Source organism: Macaca thibetana, chromosome 2 (genome assembly GCF_024542745.1).
Source record: "Macaca thibetana thibetana isolate TM-01 chromosome 2, ASM2454274v1, whole genome shotgun sequence".
Lineage (NCBI taxonomy): Eukaryota > Metazoa > Chordata > Mammalia > Primates > Cercopithecidae > Macaca > Macaca thibetana.
In genome coordinates this window covers 101,872,018-101,894,233 of record NC_065579.1, presented here as the reverse complement: position 1 = coordinate 101,894,233, position 22,216 = coordinate 101,872,018, and the positions used below count along the sequence as shown (strand labels likewise).

At 40.9% G+C, this 22,216-nt stretch overlaps 1 protein-coding gene across 2 annotated transcripts in view; it reads left to right on the top strand.

Moving 5' to 3' along the window:
* Window positions 1-22,216, top strand: part of SMARCC1 (SWI/SNF related, matrix associated, actin dependent regulator of chromatin subfamily c member 1) — a 195,593-nt gene that overhangs the window by 128,131 nt on the left and 45,246 nt on the right. For both annotated transcript variants that reach the window (XM_050780744.1, XM_050780745.1), the window contains exons 22-24: window positions 11,160-11,215; window positions 14,053-14,167; window positions 15,138-15,292. In XM_050780744.1, the coding sequence (XP_050636701.1) occupies window positions 11,160-11,215; window positions 14,053-14,167; window positions 15,138-15,292 (326 nt within the window). The remainder of the gene's footprint in view (window positions 1-11,159; window positions 11,216-14,052; window positions 14,168-15,137; window positions 15,293-22,216) is intronic.

Below are 22,216 nucleotides of genomic sequence, written 5' to 3'. Positions count from 1 at the left end.
CAAACTTCTGAATAGCTCATAATTGGACATTTAATTTCTAAGGACTGACTAGGATTTACGTGACTTTCCTCATATTTATTAGGTAGTAGGATGTATATTTTCAGGAAGAAATTGACTTTTGTTACAAAATATAACTGTCTGCCTTTGGGAGATTGTTTCATCAAATTAGGCATTTTGGGTATTTGATATATGCCTCTTGCTGTGGGCAAGTCATGTCATGCGACATACAGTTAATACCCTCTACCAATTGAAGCTATTTTTTTGTGCTACACATACATGAAAAAAATAATTTCAGCATTTGGGGTGTTGGCGATAAAATGAAGTATAGTATTATTTGTTCATGGAAAACTCTACATAGGAAGGGCTGTAAGAATTATTATACAGGAGCCAGGTGTGGTGGCTCATGACTGTAATCCCACCACTTTGGGAAGCCGAGGTGGGAGAATCATTTGGGCTAAGGAGTTTGAGACTAGTCTGGGCAACATAATATAGTGAGACCTCGTCTCTACAAAAAGAAAAAAACCTAGCCAGATATGGTGATGCACACTTGTTGTCCCAGCTACTTGGGAGGCAGAGATGGAAGGATTGCTTAAGCCCAGAAGTTTGAGGTTGCAGTGAGGTCTGCTTCTGCCACCGTACTCCAGCCTGGGTGACCAAACAAGACTCTATCTCTTAAAAAATAAAAAAAGAATTCTTAAAAGGCATCGTGTAATTTTTGATGGAGGAATGCTTCACAAAGAAAGTAGTATTTGAGCTGAACGTAGAAAAAGAGGTTTAGAAGGCTGGGCGCGGTGGCTCATGACTGTAATCCCAGCACTTTGGGAGGCTGAGTTACACAGATCACCTCAGGTCAGGGGTTGGAGACCAGCCTGCGTAACACGGTGAAACTCCATCTCGACTAAAAATACAAAAGTTAGCCGGGTGTGGTGGCGCATCGCTATAATCTCAGCAGCCTGGGAGGCTGAGGCATAAGAATCACTTGAACCCAGGAGGCAAAGGCTGCAGTGAGCTAAGGTCGTGCCACTGCACTCCAGCCTGGGCAAACAGAGTGAGACTCTGTCTCAAAAAAAAGTAAAAGAGGTTTAGAATGTCACTGAGCAGATTCGAGAAAGTATTTGATTCTGTAAAACAATGTGATTGAAGTCACAGAAACAGAAATGAGAAGTTATTTAGAGAATGGGAAATAAACTAGATTGGCCACAATACAAAGTTCAAATAAGAACGTAGAAAGAATAGGCTACAAAGGTAGGTTGTAGCTAGGTTATAGAGATTTGTGATGCCAAAGGTTGTGAGCTTGGGCTGTGTATTGCTGGCTTTATGAAATCCTTGCAGTTAAATATAGGGAGTGACGTGATCAGTCTCACAGAAGTATTGACTGGGTTCCTGCCATGTGCTTCATTCTGCTTTTGACAAGACAGAAATCTATGAGACTGTAAGTTCTCCAAGTTTTTGGTCTCAGGACTCCTTTATACTCTGAAAAAATATCTAGGAGAACCCCAGATGCTTCAGTTTATATGGATTATGTTTGTTGATGTTTGCTATACAGATGGTTCTTGGCTTTCAATGGGATTATGTTCTGATAAACCCATTATAAGTTGAAAATATGTCAAAAATGCATTTAATACACCTAACCTACCAAACGTAACTTAGCCTAGCCTACCTTCAGCATGCTCAGAACATCTACATTAGCCTACAGTTGGTCAAAATCATGTAACACAAAGTCTACTAACATATTGAATGTCTCGTGTAATTTACTGAGTATTACATCAAAAATGAAAAGCAGAATGATCATATGGGTATTCAGATTATGGTTTCAACCGAATGCATATCGCTTTTGCACCATTGTAAAGTTGAAATGCCACAAGTCAAACCATTATAAGTCAGGTACCATCTGTAATATAAATCAAGACTGAGGAACTTTTGAAAGAATTCACGAGTGCATTGTTTTCGCTATCTGACTGATCATTTCATTGTGCATCATGCAGCCTCTAAAATGTCAGACTCTAAATCTGTGTGAGAATGAGAATGCAAAGGCAAATAACATCTTAATGTTACTATGAAAATAGTTTTGACTTTAAGTAGAGGCTCATGCAGAAGAAACACTATTAGTTTTGCTTGGGTCCTTTAGGGAAGTCTTCACAAAGGATGTGACCTTTTATACAAGAACAAGTAAGGGGAAAAAAAAGGAATGTAGGTGGCATATTCTGGAATGATTGCCAAGAGGTCTGTGGGGAGCAGGTACTCTGGTCAAGTGCATGCAGCTCTGGAGATGGCTGTGGGATTGATTTTGAAGGGTTCTTACCTTGCAGATATTAGGAAGTCATCAGAAAATAGAAGTAGCATGATTCAGTCTGTTTTTGAAAATAACTGCTGGCAGTTTACAAATGAAGTGCAGAAAATGGAGGGTGGTTCCTGCCAAATAGTCATAGTGCCTGATTATTACATGCTTACATTAAAGGCAGCTATGTGGCAAACATTTAAATCTCTTCTCCAGTATGCCTCTCCCAGTTCTTTCAACCTGTTAGGAAATAGTTATTAGACCTTTTTTCATACTGTTTTTCCTAGCCATGTTATTACTAGAATGTCTTTGGCACATGACCCACTAGTTTAAGTTATATGCCTTCTTGTTTAAGTTGTTTAATCCTCTTTAACGCTGCAGATATGGGTCAGGTTACATGTTTTTGGGGAAGGATTTTTAACCTGTTGGTTTATCAACCACAACAAAATGACATGAGATTCATGGAGAGGCTGCAGCCTCCTAAGGGTTTATGAATCAGACCAGAATTTAGACCAAAGAGAGACTTTTTCTTTTTTCAAGAAGACATAGCAGATTTAAACAAATATTTTGTGGAATAGAAATTGCTTTACATACTGTTCCACATAGCATCTTGAGAGATGGACAACACACCATTAAATTCTTTATTTTATTTTTTTAGAGACAGGGTCTTGCTCTGTTGCCCAGGCTATTCCTGACCTCCTCAAGAATCCCCACACCTCGGCCTCCCAAAGTGCTGGGGTTACAGGTGTGAGCCACCACACCTGGCCCTACCATTAAATGCTTAACAGACATCACCTTAAAAGTCCGAGTCAGGTGGACCTGAGCAACACAGCGAGACCCCATCTTAAAAACCAAAACAAAGACCTGAGCATTGTCTCTGGATTTTTTCACTTATAGAGAGTCTGTCTCTAACTGTGCTATTACCATGTAAATAGCTATTAATATTATGTAACTTTATCTTGGAATCATAGCTAATTAAAGAATTGATTTCAAATTTGGCTTGCCTTACCAATACAGAAAGTGGGTGTGTCATCCTTTTGGAATGTGGACCTACAGATGGTGGGTAGTCATTTCAAAAGCAGATATCTTTGTGAGAAAAAAATCATATTGCATTTCTCCCACATTATACTTATTCAGTCTCTAAGCTAACTCAGTCAAGGTGACCTAATGCGTATTTATTTACAAGTAATTTGTACTTAATCTGTCACGGGATTAGAAAGAAATTTTAAAAGTAACGTGAAGTTTGTTTGTTTTTAATAAACAAGTTCTTACTCTGTCACCCGGTGTGGAGGGCAGTGGCACAATGATACCCTGCTGTACCCTCAAACTCTTAGGCCCAAGCCATCCTCCTGCCTTCTCAGCCTCCCAGGTAGCCTAAGGCTACTGTCATTTTTATTTCAGTTTTATTTAACTTCAGTTTTACTCATTTTAAGAAGGTTGAACCTTTATCTTCATCTAATGTCTGCTCATATTCACTGTATGGCTGCATATTTGAGGGTTGTTTTTTGTCTTGTTTTGTTTTGTTTTGGAGACAGGGTCTCACTCTGTCACCCAGGCTAAAGTGCAGGGGCTTGAACACAGCTCAGTGCAGGCTTGACCTAGGATCAAGAGACCTTCTGGGTTCAAGCAACCTTCTTTCACAGCCTCCTTTGTAGATGGGACCCTAGGCATGCAGCACTACGTCTAGCTAATTTTTTGTAGAGACAGGGTCTCACTTTGTTACACAGACTGTTCTCAAATTCCTAGTGAACCACCACGCCCAGCCTGAGATATTTTCACTGATAGAGTTGATAGAAATTATTGACTAATTGCTACTGGAAGGTGAGAGAGCGAAGAAAGTCAAGATTGGGTTGACTCCCCTACCTTGCCATTTCATGGAATACCAAGAGGATGATACAGTTAATAAAGATACTGAGAAATACAGAAATTAATCTCATCCTTGTTTCCTATTTGTATAAAACCAACCTTTTAAAATTTTTAGTTTTTAAAAAAGTTATTATTGGCCGGGCACCGTGGCCTCTTGCCAATAATCCCAGCACTTTTGGAGGCTGAGGCGGGTGGATCACTTGAGGTCAGGAGTTCGAGACCAGCCTGGCCAACATGGTGAAACTCTGTCTCTACTAAAAGTACAAAAATTAACCAGGCCTGGTGGCTGACACCTGTAATCCCAGCTAGTCAGGAGGCTGAGGCATGAGAATTGCTTGAACCTGGAAGACAGAGGTTTCAGTAAGCTGAGAGCATGTTACTGCACTCCCACCTGGGTGATAGAGCGAGACTCCATTTCAAAAAAAAATTTTTCTTTTGAGACAGTGTCTTGTTCTGTCACCTAGGCGGAAGTACACAGAGGTATAGTCATAGCTTATTGCAGCCTCAAACACCTAGGCCCAAGTGATCCTCCTGCTTCAGCCTCCCAGGTACCTGGGACTACAGGTATATGCTGCTGTGCTCAGCTAATTTTTTTTTTTTTTTTTTAAATTTTTTTTCTGTGTGGAGATGGGCTTTTACTATATTGACCAGGCTGGTCTCAAACTCTTGACCTCAAGCTGTCCTACCCCTGCCTCTGAAAGTACTGGGCTTTATAGGCATGAGCCACTGCGCCCAGCCTTTTTTTTTTTTTTTTTTTTTGAGACGGAGTCTCACTCTGTCGCCCAGGCTGGAGTGCAGTGGCCAGATCTCAGCTCACTGCAAGCTCCGCCTCCCAGGTTTACACCATTCTCCTGCCTCAGCCTCCCAAGTAGCTGGGACTACAGGCATCTGCCACCTCGCCTGGCTAGTTTTTTGTTTTTTTTTTTTTTGTATTTTTTAGTAGAGACGGGGTTTCACTGTGTTAGCCAGGATGGTCTCGATTTCCTGACCTCGTGATCCGCCCGTCTCGACCTCCCAAAGTGCTGGGATTACAGGCTTGAGCCACCGTGCCCGGCCCTTAATTTTTATTTGTTTAGAGACAAGGTCTCCCTGTGTCACCCAGGCTGGAGTGCAGTGGCAATCATTGCTCACTGTAGCCTTGCACTTTTGGGCTCAAGCAGTCCTTTCTCCTCGGCCTCCCAAGTAACCAGGACCACAGGTATGTATCACGATGCCCAGCTAATTTTTAATTTTTTTGTAGAGATGGAGTCTCGCTTTGTTGCTTAGGCTGGTCTTGAATTGCTGGCCGCAGTCCTCCCACATCAGCCTTCCAAAGTGCTGGGATTATAGGCATGAGCCACCCATGCCTTGCATTTTGTGGTTTTTTATAATCCCATCTGCATTTAGTTGTTTAGTTTTTTGTTCATCTCTCTTCATTATTATATTACAATGTGTCTTAATGCAGGTTATATATTTCATTTGAACTAAGTATTAGAACATTACCAGTAATTTGAATCAGTCTGTTCCTCCCATATCTTCTCTCACTTTCCCTTTCCCAGCACTAAGCATCTTGAATTTTGAGTTATTCTAAGTACTGTGAAAATAACTTTTATCACAAACATAAATGTACTTAAGCACTATGTGACATGTAATTTTTTTTTTAAAGTTTATAAAACATGGTATATTCAGACTTTATTTTTTTCTTGGATCTCTAAGTGACCGTGTCAGACTTCTGAAACTTGATTTTTTGTTGTTGTTCACTCCATATTATGTTTTTAAGATTTATTCATGTGGTTACATTATGCATGTAGCTGTTTGTTTTCACTGCTGTAAAATCCTCTTGTGTGATTCTAATCCAGTTTAATTATCCATTCTGTTATTGAATGAGCAGTTTGGGTTGTATCCAGTGGTTTCTGTGTTACACATGCATGTACTGTCTTGTATATGCCTCACAGTGCACATGCACAGGATGTCTCTTAGATGCGGTGCTACTCAAAGTGTGGTTGATCGACCAGCCGACACGCCAAGATAAGGAGCTTGCATCACTAAGCTTGCTGTCTATGTCATTTGTCACTTTTTCATCAGATGAATTTGTCAGTGAAGGAAGAGTAGTGAACGTTCTTGAATATTGAACTTTGAACACGTCTTGCTCAAATCGTTATTTTGTTGTGGACTGGTTCTATGAGTAACAACATTTTAGGAAATTCCAGTTTTTTTGTTTGTTTGCTTACTTTCAGACAGGGTCTCGCTCTGCCACCCAAACTGAAGTACAGTGGGGTGATCATAGCTCTTTGCAGCCTCAACTTCCCAGGCTCAGCAGTCCTCCTGAGTAGCTGGGACTACAGGCATGTACCATCATGCGTGGCTAATTGCTTTTTGTCTGTTTGTTTGCTTTTTTGATAGAGACAGAGTCTGACTACATTGCCTAGAGTGGTCTCAAACTCCTGGACTCAGGTGATCCTCCTGCCTCTGCCTCCCAAATTGCTGGGATTATAGGCATGAGCCACCATACGTGGGCTGGAAATTTCAGTTTTTTTTTCCAAAGTGTATGTGCTGTTTTATATTTCAGGCAGCAACACTTGATCCAGTCCTTTCTGGTGTTAGACTCTGCTGATCTAGCAGGTGTAAAATGACATTTCTTCGTGGTCTTATATTAGGTATCTCTCTTTTTTTTGAGACAAAGTCTCGCCCTGTTGCCCAGGCTGGAGTGCAGAGGCGCGATGTTGGTTCGCTGCAGCCTCTACCTCCTGGGTTCAAGCCATTCTCCTGCCTCAGCCTCCTGAGTAGCTGGTATTACCAGCATGCGCCACCACACCCAGTAATTTTTGTACTTTTAGTAGAGACGGGGTTTCACCATGTTGGCCAGGCTGGTCTCGAACTCCTGACCTCAAGTGATCCACCTGCCTTGGCCTCCCAAAGTGTTGGGATTACAGGTCTGAGCCACTGCACTGGGCAAAACCTAATATCTTTTCTTATATTTATTGGTCATATGTACTCCTGTAAAGCAACTCTTCCTGACTTCCTTACTTTTGTGTAGAGTATTTGTCTTTTTCTGTATAGATCTTATGTACTAATCTTTTTTTTTTTTTTTTTTTTTTTTTGAGACGGAGTCTCGCTCTGTCGCCTGGGCTGGAGTGCAGTGGCCGGATCTCAGCTCACTGCAAGCTCCACCTCCGGGGTTTTACGCCATTCTCCTGCCTCAGCCTCCCAAGTAACTGGGATTACAGGCGCCCACCATCTCGCCCGGCTAGTTTTTTGTATTTTTTAGCAGAGACGGGGTTTCACCGTGTTCGCCAGGATGGTCTCGATCTCCTGACCTCGTGATCCACCCGTCTCGGCCTCCCAAAGTGCTGGGATTACAGGCTTGAGCCACCGCGCCCAGCCTTATGTACTAATCTTTTGCAAGTTACTACACTACATGGTACTTCTTTCTTCTTTCTTTTGGAGTCTTTTAATGAAGAGAAGTCCTTGATTTTAATAGTTATATGTTTCAGGGATGGATGCGATAGCTCACATCTGTAATCCCAGCACTCTGAGAGGCAGAAGTGGTTGGATTGCTTAGGGCTATGAGTTAAGACTAGCCTGTGCATTATAGTGAAACCACCATCTCTATCAAAAAATAAACAAAATTAGCCAGACACAGTGGTGCACGCCTGTAATCCCAGCTACTGAAGAGGCTGAGGTGGGTGGATCAGTTGAGCCCAGGAGTTTGAGGCTGCAGTGAGCTGTGATCTCACCACTGCACTTCAACCTGCATTACAGAGGGAGACCGTTTCTCTTAAAAATATACATAAGAGTAATTTTTTAAAAGTGTTGTTTGTCATTTTTATCCTAAGTGCTTTTTGTGTCTTGTTTAAGATAACATTCAAGTTTTATTTTTTCATGTGTCTTTAGATTTTTTTTTGTTAACATATCAAAATGTAGCAGTTGGTTTTATATGGTAATTTTATAACTCACTCCCTTCCAAAACCCTATCATTATTTCTAATAAGTTTTCTGCAGATTTTTGTATGTAGACAGTTTTACTCTCTGCATATCTTTTCAGCTTTCCTTTTTTCTTTCTTTTTTCCTTTGAAACAGGGTATTACTCTGTCGTCCAGGCTGGAGTGCAGTGGCAAGGTCTCAGCTCACTTCAGTCTTGACCTCCTAGGCTCAGGCGATCCTCCTCCCTCAACTTCCTGAGTAGTTGAGATCAGGTGCTTATCACCATGCCTGGCTAGTTTTTGTATATTTTGTAGACACGGGGTTTCACAGTGTTGCCCAGGCTGGTCTCAAACTCCTTGACTCAAGTGATTCACCCACCTTGGCCTCCCAAAGTGCTGGGATTAGAGGCATGAGCCACTATGGCCAGCCTAAGATTTTTTCTTAATTAACTGTGTTGGCTTTGGCCTGTATGACAATATTGAAGGGAAATAGTAATATTTGTATTCTTATCTTGCTTTTAATTTTATATAGAGAATACTGTTGGCATCTTTCAGTGAATAATGTTATTTGTTGTAGGATTTTTGAGAACAGCCTTTTGGAGATCAGGAACCTTCTTTGTAGCCTTAATTTTCCAGGAGCTTATAATGGACAATACTGAGTTTTGTCAGATACTTTACATGCATTTAATTAAATAGGTTTGTAGAGTACTAATATTAAGTCATCCTTCATATTACTCTGTCTAGTATAGGTTTTCTTTTTTAACACATTGCTCTATTCTGTTTTCATATAATTTGCTTAGTTTTTCATTTGTGATTACAAATGAGATTTAGCCTAGCCTCTAATATTTCTTACCCATTATCCCTATTTGATTTGTGAATCAAAGTTATACTGGTATCATAGACTGAGGTAGGGGAATTCCTTCTTTTTCTATACTCTAGGAAAGATTATGTAAGATTGTAATCATCTTTTCCCTAAGAGTTTGGTAGAATTTCCCAGTATAAAACATCTGGACTAGTGTATTTTTAAGTTTTATAGTTATTTCAGTTTTTCTAACTAATATAAAGACAATTCAGGACTTCTTTGTCTTCTGGAATCAGTTTGATAAAAATAAATTTTTAGTAATTTTCCCATTTGATCTAAGTTTTAAATTTTACTTGGAATAAAGTTATTCAGAATATATTATCACTTCCTTTTTGACCTTGTTCTGTCATGATCTTTCTTCCATTCCTCATATAGTTTGTTTATGCCATCTCTCTCTTTTCTTGATCAGTTACATTTATCATTTTTATTAATCATTTCAAAGAACCAACATTTGGGAATATTAATTCTCGTATATTTTTCTAAATCTCTAGTGTATTTTTTTTCTGTTTTTTTTTTTCCTCCCTATCTTCTAGATTGTTTTCTTTTTCTGCTATATCATAAAGGACATAGAGCTCATATACTTTGAGCCTTTATTTCTTTTCTGATTTAAACCTAAGACTTTACATTCTCTGTAATAACTACTTTTACTTCCCACAATTGAGTTTCCATGCATAGAGAAGTTTATTTTTATATTTTAAGTATCTGATTTCTTTGCATTGTGATTGGATAAATTGATCTGTATGATAGTGGTTATTTGAAATTTGTGAGGACTCAAAACTTTGTGACCTAATTGGTAATCACTATGTTTAAAATGTTGTGTGAGCTTGAAATTAATGTGTATTATTGCCTAATTGGTGGATGTAGAATTCAGCATATGTACATTTGTACCGTTTTTCTGTGTTCATATCTGCTCTATATCTTATTGAGAGGTGTGTTCAAATCCTTTATGATGATGTTTGTCTTTGTTTCTTCCCTGCCATTCTCAGTTTTTGCTTATACGGTTGGTTGGTCTGTTTTTTTTTTGTTTTTGTTTTTTTTTGAGACGGAGTCTCGCTCTGCCGCCCAGGCTGGAGTGCAGTGGCCGGATCTCGGCTCACTGCAAGCTCAGCCTCCCGGTTTCACGCCATTCTCCTGCCTCAGCCTCCCGAGTAGCTGGGACTACAGGCGCCCGCCACCGCGCCCGGCTAGTTTTTTGTATTTTTTAGTAGAGACAGGGTTTCACCGTGTTAGCCAGGATGGTCTCGATCTCCTGACCTCGTGATCCGCCCGCCTCGGCCTCCCAAAGTGCTGGGATTACAGGCTGGAGCCACCGCGCCCGGCCGGTTGGTCTGTTTTTTTGTTTGTTAGTCTCGCTCTGTCTCCTAGGCTGGAGCGCAGTGTTGCAATCTCGGCTCACCGCAACCTCCGCCTCCTTGGTTCAAACAATTCTCCTGCCTCAGACTCCGAGTAGCTAGGGCTATAGGTGCATACCACCGCACCTGGCTAATTTTTTTGTATTTTTAGTAGAGACAGGGTTTCATCAAGTTGGCCAGGCTGGTCTCGAACTCCTGACCTCGTGATCCAGTCGCCTCAGCCTCCCAAAGTGCTGGGATTACAGGCATGAGCAACCATGCCTGGCTGCTTATATAGTTTGACATTAGTTTATTAGGTTCCTAAAATTATAGAAAATTAATAATTTTCTCATATGTGAAATAATTTTCTCTTGTAATTTGTTGATACGTGCCTCTGTTATACTGTGCTGGACTTGTTGGTTTGTGTCCTGTCTAGCCAAAATGTTATCCTCTTGAGATTTCAGTGAATATCTGGGTCAGCAGTGTTTCCCCCAGTACCTGAGTCAAAATATATACTTGTCAAGCATCTGTTAAATAATAATGAATTATTTTTATTTTGCCTTTATATTTTAATACATACAGAAAATCGAAAATCATAAGCAGACAGCCTAGTTCATTTCTACAAATTCCAGACCTAGAAACAGAGAAGTACCAGCACCCTAGGACCTCCCATTTCCCCACTGAACCTGCTTTCTGTATAACTCACCTCTTCCCCCTGTTAGCCACTGTTCTGAGTTCTGACACCATAGATTACTTTTTACGTGTTTTTGAACTTTATCATATAGTGTGTTTTGTGCCTGACTGTATGGCTATATTCGTATGTATTACTGTGTATATTTGTATTTCAGACATGCTTACAGTTGTATAATAGTTTTACCTTTTTCAACATTGGAGTACTTGTTTTTATTCTTTTACTTGTAGAAGGAGCTGAAGAGGAAAAAATGGAAGCCGACCCTGATGGTCAGCAGCCTGAAAAGGTAAAGTCTCACAGCAGTAAAACCACAGATAGCATGCCTTTTGGAGCATAATGGTTTGTTTTTTTGGTGTTTTTGAGTCCCTCTTAGGGAACTGTAAGTAATTCTATCTGCTACTTGGACTTTGCTGGTTTAAGATATAGTTCTCACAAGATATAATATGGGACATTTTTCATTTATTCACTGGGGAGAAGGTATATTCACTCCCTATCCTCTTCTTTTATATTTTAAACATCTAATTTCATTGTATTAGAAGAAGAAGGAATACAAATTTCCCACAAAAGAAGAGGGAATATGAATACGCAAGTTGGGAATATGAATACAAAAGTTGTTCTTGGCCAGGCTCAGTGGCTCACGCCTGTAATCCCAGCACTTTGGGAGGCTGAGGTGGGCGGATCACAAGGCCAAGAGATCGAGACCATCCAGGCTAACATGGTGAGACCCCATCTCTACTAAAAATACAAAAAAATTAGCCAGGTGTGGTGGTAGGCGCCTGTAGTCCCAGCTACTCAGGAGGCTGAGGCAGGAGAATGGTGTGAACCCGGGAGGTGGAGCTTGCAGTGAGCCGAGATCGTGCCACTGCACTCCAGCCCGTGCAACAGAGTGAGACTCCGTCTCAGCAACAACAACAAAAAAGTTGTGGTTCTTGTGAATATCGAATTGTAAGGTTTGAGTCCTATACTTGTGCCAGAAGAGAATGACAGAATAATAAGTGATTTCCTATGAGGGCTAACTGCCTGCTGAAGAATCTTTAGAAAATAATTAATGAGAATATGACATTTGAGGTAGGTTTTAAAGAGTAGGTAGAAATATAAAGATTGAAATAGAGGTTAGAAAATCAAAGATTCACACTGGTTGGGGAGGAGAGACACTAAAGCCAGTGTGTTAGTGGCTCAATCTCTCTTCTGTAGGAGACTGTAAATGCATCATGGGTGTGGCAGAACAGGAGGTTACAAAAGTCAGGATGTAGGCCTTTGTATTCCTTTTTTTTTTTTTTGGAGACAGAGTCTCACTCTGTCACCGAGGCTGGAATGCCGTGGCGCAACCTTGGCTCACTGCAACTTCCGTTTTCTGAGTTCAAGTGATTCTCCTGCCTCAGCCTCCCAAGTAGCTAGAATTACAGCCACGCACCACCACATCCAGCTAATTTTTGTATTTTTAGTAGAGACGTGGTTTCACTACGTTGGCCAGGCTGGTCTCAAACTCCTGACCTCAGGTGATCCACCTCCTTGGCTTCCCAAAGTGTTGGGATTATAGGTATGAGCCACCACGCCCAGCCTCTGGGCCTTTGTATTCCTAATGCTTTTACTGCACATAGTGAGCAGTCAGTCACTATTTGAGTGAATATATATATAAGCCAGGATTGAAGGTCTTGATTACATGTGGTATTCTAAAATTGTATATAGTCAAGGGGAGGGTGAGGGTAATAATGAAATTGATTATAGTTCCTGCAGTATTCTAAAGATGGTATTTGTACTTCACATTGTTTATTTCATTTAATTCCTATAATAATCTCAGCTGGGTGTGGTGGCTCATACTTGTAGTCCCAGCTACTTGGAAGGTTAGAGGATCACTTGACACTAGGACTTTGAAACCACCCTAGGCACTGTATGGGGACCCTACCTCTAAGCAAACAATATAGCCTCATGAAGTCAGTGATAGTCAGTTGCAGTTTTTTCAGTTTCTAAAGCATGATCACTGATGTTCTCTCATGGTTCTTCCTGAAACTGTTAGCAGATGGCTATATTAAAAGACTTTGTCAACTTTTCCAGCAGTATTTCAACTTCTTTGTTGATGGTGTAAAATTTAAAAGCTCTTAATTCTTTAAATCAGTAATTATTAAGTACACGCACACACACACACACGTGTGTGTGGTGGTGGTGGGGTTTTTTTTCCTTTTTCTTTTTCCTTTTTTTTCTTTTTGAAACGGAGTCTTGCTCAGTCCCTCAGGCTGGAGTGCGGTGGTGTGATCTCAGCTCACTGCAAGCTCCCCCTCCCGGGTTCACACCATTCTCCTGCCTCAGCCTCCCAAGTAGCTGGGACTACAGGCGCCCACCACTATGCCCGGCTAATTTTTTTGTTTTTTTAATACAACGAGGTTTCACCGTGTTAGCCAGGATGGTTTCGATTTCCTGACCTCGTGATCCGCCCGTCTCAGCCTCCCAAAGTGCTGGGATTACAGGCGTGAGCCACCGCGCCCGGCTGGTGGTGGTGGTTTTTGAGATGGAGTCTCACTCTTGCTGCCTAGGCTGGAGTGCAATGGCGTGATCTTGGGTCACTGCAACCTCTGCCTCCCGGGCATTCAAGGGATTCTCCTGCCTCAGTCTCCCGAGTACCTGGGATGACAGGTTCCCATCACCATGCTCGGCTAATTTCTTTTTTGTATTTTTAGCAGAGACAGGGTTTCACCATGTTGGCCAGCTGATCTCAAACTACTGACCTCAGGTGATCCGCCCGCCTCAGCCTCCCAAAGTGCTGGAATTATAGGTGTGAGCCACTGCACCCGGCCTGGCCTGTTTTTAGTCAACAAATAATATCAGTTCATTCCCTTCACTTTCCTTTGGGCATTGTAAACCTTGCTTTACAGCAGAGTATGCAGAGAGGGCAGTGACTCTGTGCTTCGGAGGAATATCTTGTGAGCACTCAAGTGTTGAAGTGGTAGAAAGTATTGCTCAGAATTTATTAGTTTTTTTCCAGCTGTTCTCTACAAGTCACTTTTGAATCTAGTCTACTTCTTGCCAAAAATATTGGAACCTTTTGCTAGTCTAAGATAATTACTCGTAAAAAGGTCTGGGGTTTTTTTGCTCACTGCCTGTCCTCTTGCTTTGTATCCCTTTCAGGCAGAAAACAAAGTGGAAAATGAAACAGATGAAGGTGATAAAGCACAAGATGGAGAAAATGAAAAAAATAGTGAAAAGGAACAGGATAGTGAAGTGAGTGAGGATACCAAATCAGGTAATTTGAGGAAACTCCTTATATATTCTTATGTGAAACTGTAAAAGGCACTGGAGAAATGAAGGTGGTTTATATAGAAATATTTCCCCTTTATTTTGGGTTTGTTTCTTAATGTAACAGTAAGTATGTAATTGAGTTTCATTTATCACATAGGTACTAATACTAATGCTGGTGGCTACACTTTTTCTCTGTGCTTTTAATATGTAGAACAACAAGTTATTCAGCAGTATTGAAGTCACCTCACAGACTTGCCATTTTATTTTCTGTGTCAGTTGCTGATACACCCCATCATGCCTGTCAGGCTTACAGAAGTAGTCTGTTGTCAGCTTCTGATTTCCTACAGACCCTAGAGTTCCTAGGGCATTTCATTGACTGATGGGCAAGTATGTTGGTTTTAGACTTAGTTCCCCTGAATTTTCCTTTATATATATATCCAAGGGACCTCCACATAGAACTTAGCAAAATGATAGGAAAACAACTGTACTGTTTAGAAAACATGTCCCCCAATAGAGGCAAACCTAAATGCATGGAATGCCTCAACAGAACTCTTAAAAAGAAAAAAGCATTGGCCGGGTGCGGTGGCTCACGCCTGTAATCCCAGCACTTTGGGAGGCCGAGGCGGGTATTGAGGATATTGAGACCATCCTGGCTAACACGGTGAAACCCCATCTATACTAAAAATGCAAAAAATTAGCTGGGCGTGACGGCGGGCACCTGTAGTCCCAGCTACTTGGGAGGCTGAGGCAGGAGAATGGCGTGAACGCGGGAGGCTTGCAGCGAGCCAAGATCGCGACACTGCATTCCGGCCTGGGCAACTGAGCGAGACTCCGTCTCAAAAAAAAAAGAAATGAAAAAAGCATTGACATCTCTTTGTCACATCAGTCCTAGTTTGTTACGGTGGTGGAGGTGAGGAGAAAGATGGATTTTCGAGACTGGGCACACTAGTAATAAAGCTTTCTGATATTTTCAGAAGAAAAGGAGACTGAAGAGAACAAAGAACTCACTGATACGTGTAAAGAAAGAGAAAGTGATACTGGGAAGAAGAAAGTAGAACATGAAATTTCCGAAGGAAATGTTGCCACAGCCGCAGCAGCTGCTCTTGCCTCAGCGGCTACCAAAGCCAAGGTTTGCCCCTGACAGCCCTTTTCCAGTGCTCTCTTAAGGCATGAATGGTCGTATTGTTTTTAGTTAATTGGGAACATTTAGTATAAAGAGCTTTGCTCCCAATAGAAGATGACTATTTGCTTGAATGGCATTTCTAGGTTAAGAAATCCACAGGAAGGAGGAGGGCGATAGAAATAGTAGATCCAGTCTAAAGGGTGACCTTCATTCCATTCATTGTATCATTTAGCCTTGTAAAGACTACAGAGAATGAAGGCAAATTTTGAAGTCTCTTTAAGGAACTGATTATCATTTTGTTTTTAATTTGCCTGCAGAACTTATCTTGGACTATTGTTCCAATAATTTCTATCAGATTGAAATATTTATGATATTCAAGACAAAAACCCGTTTCCTTGCCTAAATACTTCACCCTGATCTTACAGACTGAAAGGAGAGAGAGACCCTAAAATAGCTCTTTTTCTTCTTGAATTTGCCAGCTTTTCTGGGGGTGGTTTTTTCTATTTATAGTATTAGCTGCAGAGCATATTTAAGAAGACATGAGAATGTTATTTTCCTCTCTGTGTTAATTTAACATTTTAAGTAATTCTAAACATGAATATGTAAAGTTTTGAAAAATCTTTTCCCCTATTCTTCATTCTACTTCAGAAGTAGTTTCCTTCCATTATAGGATACCACATTTCAAGAAACAGTGATTACTAGAACATTGCTCATCATTTTATTTTGAACTGTTTTTGATCTCTTAATAAAGATGCTTTTTCATAGTCTTTAATTCCCTGGATCATTCAGCTACTGTGAACTACTTCTGTAAGTGTTTAATCTGATATGATGAACCAATTCAAACTACAAGATTACTGTTTTGAATGACCACCCATCTAACATAGAGACAATGGAGGTTAGGGAGGTGTTTACAGGCCGCAGCAAATGCTCAGTCAACCCAGACAGTTACCTGGCTGATCATCGTTATTATACTAACTTGAAGTCCTACAAATTCATACTACCTGCCTTTTTCCTAATAACTAAAACTAGCTAATACTTCCTAATAATTAAAATTAGCTCAAGAATCAGTAAGATATCTCCTGATCTTTCTGATTCTTGAGCTAATTTTAGTTGTTCTATCTCCCCTACATCCCCCTCACCTCTGGGAAGGTACATGCTTGCTTAAGTGACGGCTAATATAACTTGACTCTTTTTCACCATTTGTCTGGTTTTGCTTTTTCATTGCAAACATCTTTTTTAGTCTGTCTTCTGCTACCCTGGAGTGTTTGGGCATCTCTTTGTCTCTGAGCTGTTTAAGTTCTTACTGTAATACTGTCATTAGGTGTTTCAGAGACCTTAAGGATTATTATTATTATTATTTTTTTTTTTTTTTTGGAGATAGAGTCTCACTCTACCCCCCAGGCTGGAGTGCAGTGGTGTGATCTTGGCTCACTGCAACCTTCACCTCCTAGGTTCAAGCGATTCTCCTGTCTCAGCCTCCCAAGTAGCTGGGATTACAGGCGCCCACCACTATACCCGGCTAACTTTTGTATTTTTAGTAGAGACAGGGTTTTACCACATTGGTCAGGCTGGTCTCGAACTCCTGACCTCAGGTGATTCATCTGCCTCAGCCTCCCAAAGTACTGATATTACAAGTGTGAGACACTGTGCCCAGACTCTCACCTTATAAATGAGGAGCTAGAGGTGGAGAGGGCTTTCTCCTTTGTGCCCTTCCTCAGTCTTCAAACCTGCAACCTCAGCTCATTTTTTATTCTTGGTTCCTTCATTTTCCATAGCTATTCAGCCAGCAAATCCTTCATGGTGCTTTAGATCACTGGCTAATGTTCAACTGCCCACTCAGGTCAGCATCTCTTAATCTTTTGCCTGTCTTCTCAGTCCCATTCTCTAACCTGCAGCCAGTGTAATCTTTTTGCTTTTTAACTTGTTCTTAAGTATAACTCACATTCAAATAAATGGACATACTTAAGCCTGCACCTTTGTGAATTTTTGACAAACTGAGCCCACCCATGTCACAAGCATCCATTTTAATAAACAACATACCAGCCCCTCCAGAAGCTTCCTCTTATTCCAGTTACTTTGCGTTCCCTGGAGAGTAATCACTAGTCTGTCTCATTACACTGTAGATTAGTTTATCCTTTTTTTTTTTCACTTCATATAAATGGAATCCTACATTATTCACAGAAATCTTTAAAAATGCAAATAGGAGCATGTTGCTTTCTTCAGTAACCTCCCTATCTCTCTCAGGTTACAATTTCAAACTCTTTAGTAGAGAACTTAGGATTTTTCTATAATCAGGACCCTACTTAATTCTCAACTCTCATTTCTTACCTGTCCTTCTTGAACTGTTTCTTGTAGCTCTGCCAAACAGAATTTATTCTTTTATCTCTATCTAAGCTTTTTCGGACATTCTTTTCTTACAGAGCATGGTTTTTTCTTTCTATTATTTCTTCTCTTTTTAAAATTTTTTTTTGTAGAGACTGGGTTTTGCCATGTTACCCAGGCTGGTCTGGAGCTCTTGGGCTCAAGAGATTTGCCCACCTTGACCTCTCAATGTGTCAAGATTATAGGTGTGAGCCACCTCACCTGGCCAATGTCTCCTCTTGTTATCACTCTGCTGTGCTTCAGTATATGTTGCCATAGGAAGAACTGAAATGGTAGATTACCTTTTAAAAGTTTCACGAGGCTGGGTGCAGTGGCTCACACATGTAATTGCAGCACTTTAGGAGGCCAAGGCAGGAGGATCACTTTTGCTCAGGAGTTCAGAACCAGCCTGTGCAGCATAGTGAGACTCTATCTCTACAAAAAAGAATTTTTTTTAAAGTTTCACAAATGCTTCATGATGTTTTCCTCTGGCCTCATAGCTGTTAATATGAGCAACTTTGGGCACAAAAGATTTGCCTGGTATGCACTACTGATTATCTTACAATGGCCTGACTCCTTCACTGCAGAGAAACTACTTTTATGGATCATTTGGCCTGCCTCTTCACTATTCCATACAAAATTTAAAAGGTGTCCAAAGAAGAATTTCTCTCCAGGTCACTGAATTTTCACTCCCTCATCATCATTCACTCTTCCTTCTATTTACTAGGAGCTCGTATCTTCATACTCAAAACACCTAGGTTTCCCTCTGAGTTACGAAAGTGTACAAATGCTCATGCTGCACGACTTGGCACGTGTGAACCTTTCAGTGCCACTTACAGCTGGATCTGATAAATTTGATAGCACACATAATCATTTTCATACTACATGGTAATTAGGGGGGTAAGGATTCCACTGAAATTACTATAATTAATATTAACTTATGTAGCCAATCCAAGTTTCTCTTATTCTCATTTTCTTCTTCTGTGTCTGTAAACAGCTTTGTTATTAAAAGTTTTCCGTAAGAATCTTTTGTCATACAGACGTGGAGTGATAATTAGAGATTCTAGATCTATCTCCTAAATAGATGAGGTGGCATGCTTTATGGCTTCTATTATTGCCCCCTGAAAGGTTCTTCAAGAGCATGTCCATTTTTTCACTGCACCTACTGACAGGCTGTGAATTGTCTCAACTAAAGGAGGGATGTGTGGGTGTAAGCAGAAGTACCATTGTTTGGATGCTTTGGATCCTTACCATCTGGGTCTTTAGGCTTAGAGGAGAAGGAAGGCCCCAGAACTATTGCCAGAATAAACTGTAAATCCACCATATTAGAGCATGTTCTCTTTTTGTCAGCAATAGTAGGTTCAGTTCTTCCAAGAAAGCAGAGATCACATTTTCTTAAAACCACAGATACTTCCTTTGGATTTATTCTACAAACCACCCCATGTCCACGTTTTCCAAAATGGCGTAAGTAGGTTTGTATTCGTGGCAACATGGTAATTGGATATTAGCTCTGGGACAACGGGAAGACTCTTTCTTACCCCTCAGAAACGTCTCATAACTTGATGCATTGTTTCTGCAATTTCTCATTCTTTTCGTTCTCTCTCTCCTCTCTCTCTCTTTCATTCATTCTTGCTTTCTTTTTTCTTTCTCTCTCCCTCTCTCTCTTTTTCTTTCTCTCACTCGCTTGCTTGCTTGCTTTGTCAGGGTCTTGCTCTGTCGCCCATGCTAGAATGTGGTGATGTGATCACGGCTCGCTGTAGCCTTCATGTCCTGGGCTCAAATGAGATCCTTTCACCTCAGCCTCTCGAGTAGCTGGTTCCACAGACATGTGCCACCACACTCAGCTAATTTTAAATTTTTTTGTAGAGGCGGGGTCTCCCTATGTTGCCCAGGCTGGTCTTAAACTCCTGGTGCCAAGCAATCCTCCCACCTCAGCCTCCCAATGTGCTGGGATTACCGGTGTCAGCCACTGCTTCCAGCATGAAATTCTTTCTGGAGGTGTGAAAATTGTCATTATATATTTTAGTCACAAGGCTTTAACAGACAAGGGTTGATTGAAATTGATTTACACTAAGCATGTTGATCATTGTTACCATACCTTAATAATCCTATTGAGAAGAGACAGAAGGAAAAAATAGCCCATTTGATCATTTTGCCTACAGTTAGTCCTGTTCAGTTTCATTTTTGTATGACTACATAGAAAGTAATTTCTGTTCTACTTGTTGGAATTCATGCTTTGTAATGCAAAATTTGCCTCAACCCTATTCTAGCTGGATTATTACTTCTCATTAATCACTTATCTCAGGTTGTTTCTTCTATGTTCCATGTATTAGGGATCCCCAACCTCAGTGGCTTGTTAGGAGCTAGGCCACACAGTGGGAGGTGAGTGTCAGAGCGAGTGATAGCAAGCATTACTGCTGAGTTTTGCCTCCTGTCAGATCAGTGGTGGCATTAGATTCTCATAGGAGTGCAAACCCTTTTGTGAACTGTGCATGTGAGGGATCTAGGTTGTGTGCTTCATGTGAGAATCTAATGCCTGATGATCTGAAGTGTAAAAGTTTCGTCCTGAAACCACCCGCCACCCCCACCCTGCCCCGTAGAAAAATTGTCTTTCACCCTTTTCCATGAAACCTGTCCCTGCTGCCAAAAAGGTTGGGGACTGCTGCCGTGTATCTTCTGTGGCACCATCCCAGACCTCATCATTCTTCTCAGGTTCTGTAAAGCCAATATGTGAAGGGTTGGGCCTCTCCCTGTAGCTTCTCCCTGAAACACCCTGGTCATCACTGTTGCCAGACCTTTCAAGAATCCATGATCTGAGCATCCGCTATATTCCTGTTTCAGTTATTTATTGCTATGTAAACTATGTAACTACCCTTGAAGTTAGTCGTTTAAAACCTCAGTCATTTTATTATCTGTCATGATACTGCAGTGAGGAACTTGGGCAGGCTTAGCTGGCAAAATGTGCTCCATGTCGCATTGACCAGAGTCACTCAGTACTACCTCATGGCTGGGCTATTAGAGAGGGCCAGAGACAACTTCATTTATATGCCTATGCCTAGGCTGAGATGGCTACCATCACTCTCTATACATCCTTCCTAAGAAGCAGGTGTAAGGTAGTCTCCAGGAGTAGTTGGACTTTTTACAAAGCTTAGAACTTTGAGAGAAGAATGTCACAAGCAGCAAGGAGGAGGATCTGCCAGTGGCTTATGACTTGGAGCCCCAAACTGACACAGCATAATTTCTGCCCTACTCTACTGGTGAAATGTTCTGTCCAAATTCAAGGTAAGGGGACACAGAGCACAGCTCAAGGTAGAAGATGTGCCACCTTAACCCACCACAGTCTGCTCTCTTATCATAAATTGTATACCTTTCCCCCACTGAAAAATAGATCTCTCATGACTTTATCTCATTATCATATCAAGTTGAGGTTGGAAGTCTTATGTAAATCAGGTCCACGTACAGATGAGGCTCTTTAGGAGTGATTCCTATTTACCTATTTACAGCTTCTTGAATGCTGATACTGTAATTTGAAGATTTTCTGCACTAGTATAACAGGGGTGAGACACATCAAGGTTAACTGCACTCCGTTCAAGGAGGGTTTGAATTGAAGACATAAAACAGTCATACTTCATGGCAAATTTGAAATCTAGCCAGGCACACATTTCCAGTTCCTTCATCAGGGCCCAGTCCTACTCGCAGAATTGTTCTCCACACAGTTTGACTCGGCCCTCTGGGCTTTCAGTTTTTTCTTCTGAGTCTTTTTCCTTTTCCATTAAAAAATTAGCAGAGTTTTGCTTCTTGGCCTGCATTCTACTTTTAGGCCCAGTTTATATTCTTTCTACTTCAGTTCAAGGTATTATACCTTTTTAAGAACTTTGTGGGAATTCTGTGTTTAAAATGTAATCCCCACTTTGGGAGGCTGAGGTGGGCAGATCATTTGAGGGATGTCAGGAGTTCAAGACCAGCCTGGCCAACATGGTGAAACCCCATGTCTACTAAAAATACAAAAATTAAGCCAGTCGTAGTGACACGTGCCTATAGTCCCAGCTACTTGGGAGGCTGAGGCATGAGAATCACTTGAACCTGGGAGGCGGAGGTTTCAGTGGTCTGAGATCACGCCACTGCATTCCAGCCTGGGGACAGAGTGAGACTCTGTCTCAAAAAAAAAAAAGTAATTCCCATTAGACAAAAGCCACACCTATATTTTCTTGCCTACATAGTTCCCTTTTTGCCCTAGTCTTAGTTAAGATGTTATGAGAACAAAGCCCTCAATTTTTGCCTAGTCTTAGTTAAGATGTTATGAGAACAAAGCCCTTAATTTTTGGATCCCTTTTTGTCTAGTTGGAGGGATCTTAGATTTGTAACTTCAGTAATGATGATACAAAGAAATTGAGAGGTGAACTCGTAGAGGTGACACAGAAAACTAGTTTAAAACTAGGGACAGTGGTTAAAAACAAATATTTCAGCACAGTGATATGAACTAGGCAGAAAACAAAAGCAGAGGCAGTTATTCCTGAAAGATCATAAAGAGCTTGGTTAGGAAATTGTGGGAAAAGTCAAGTGTCCAAA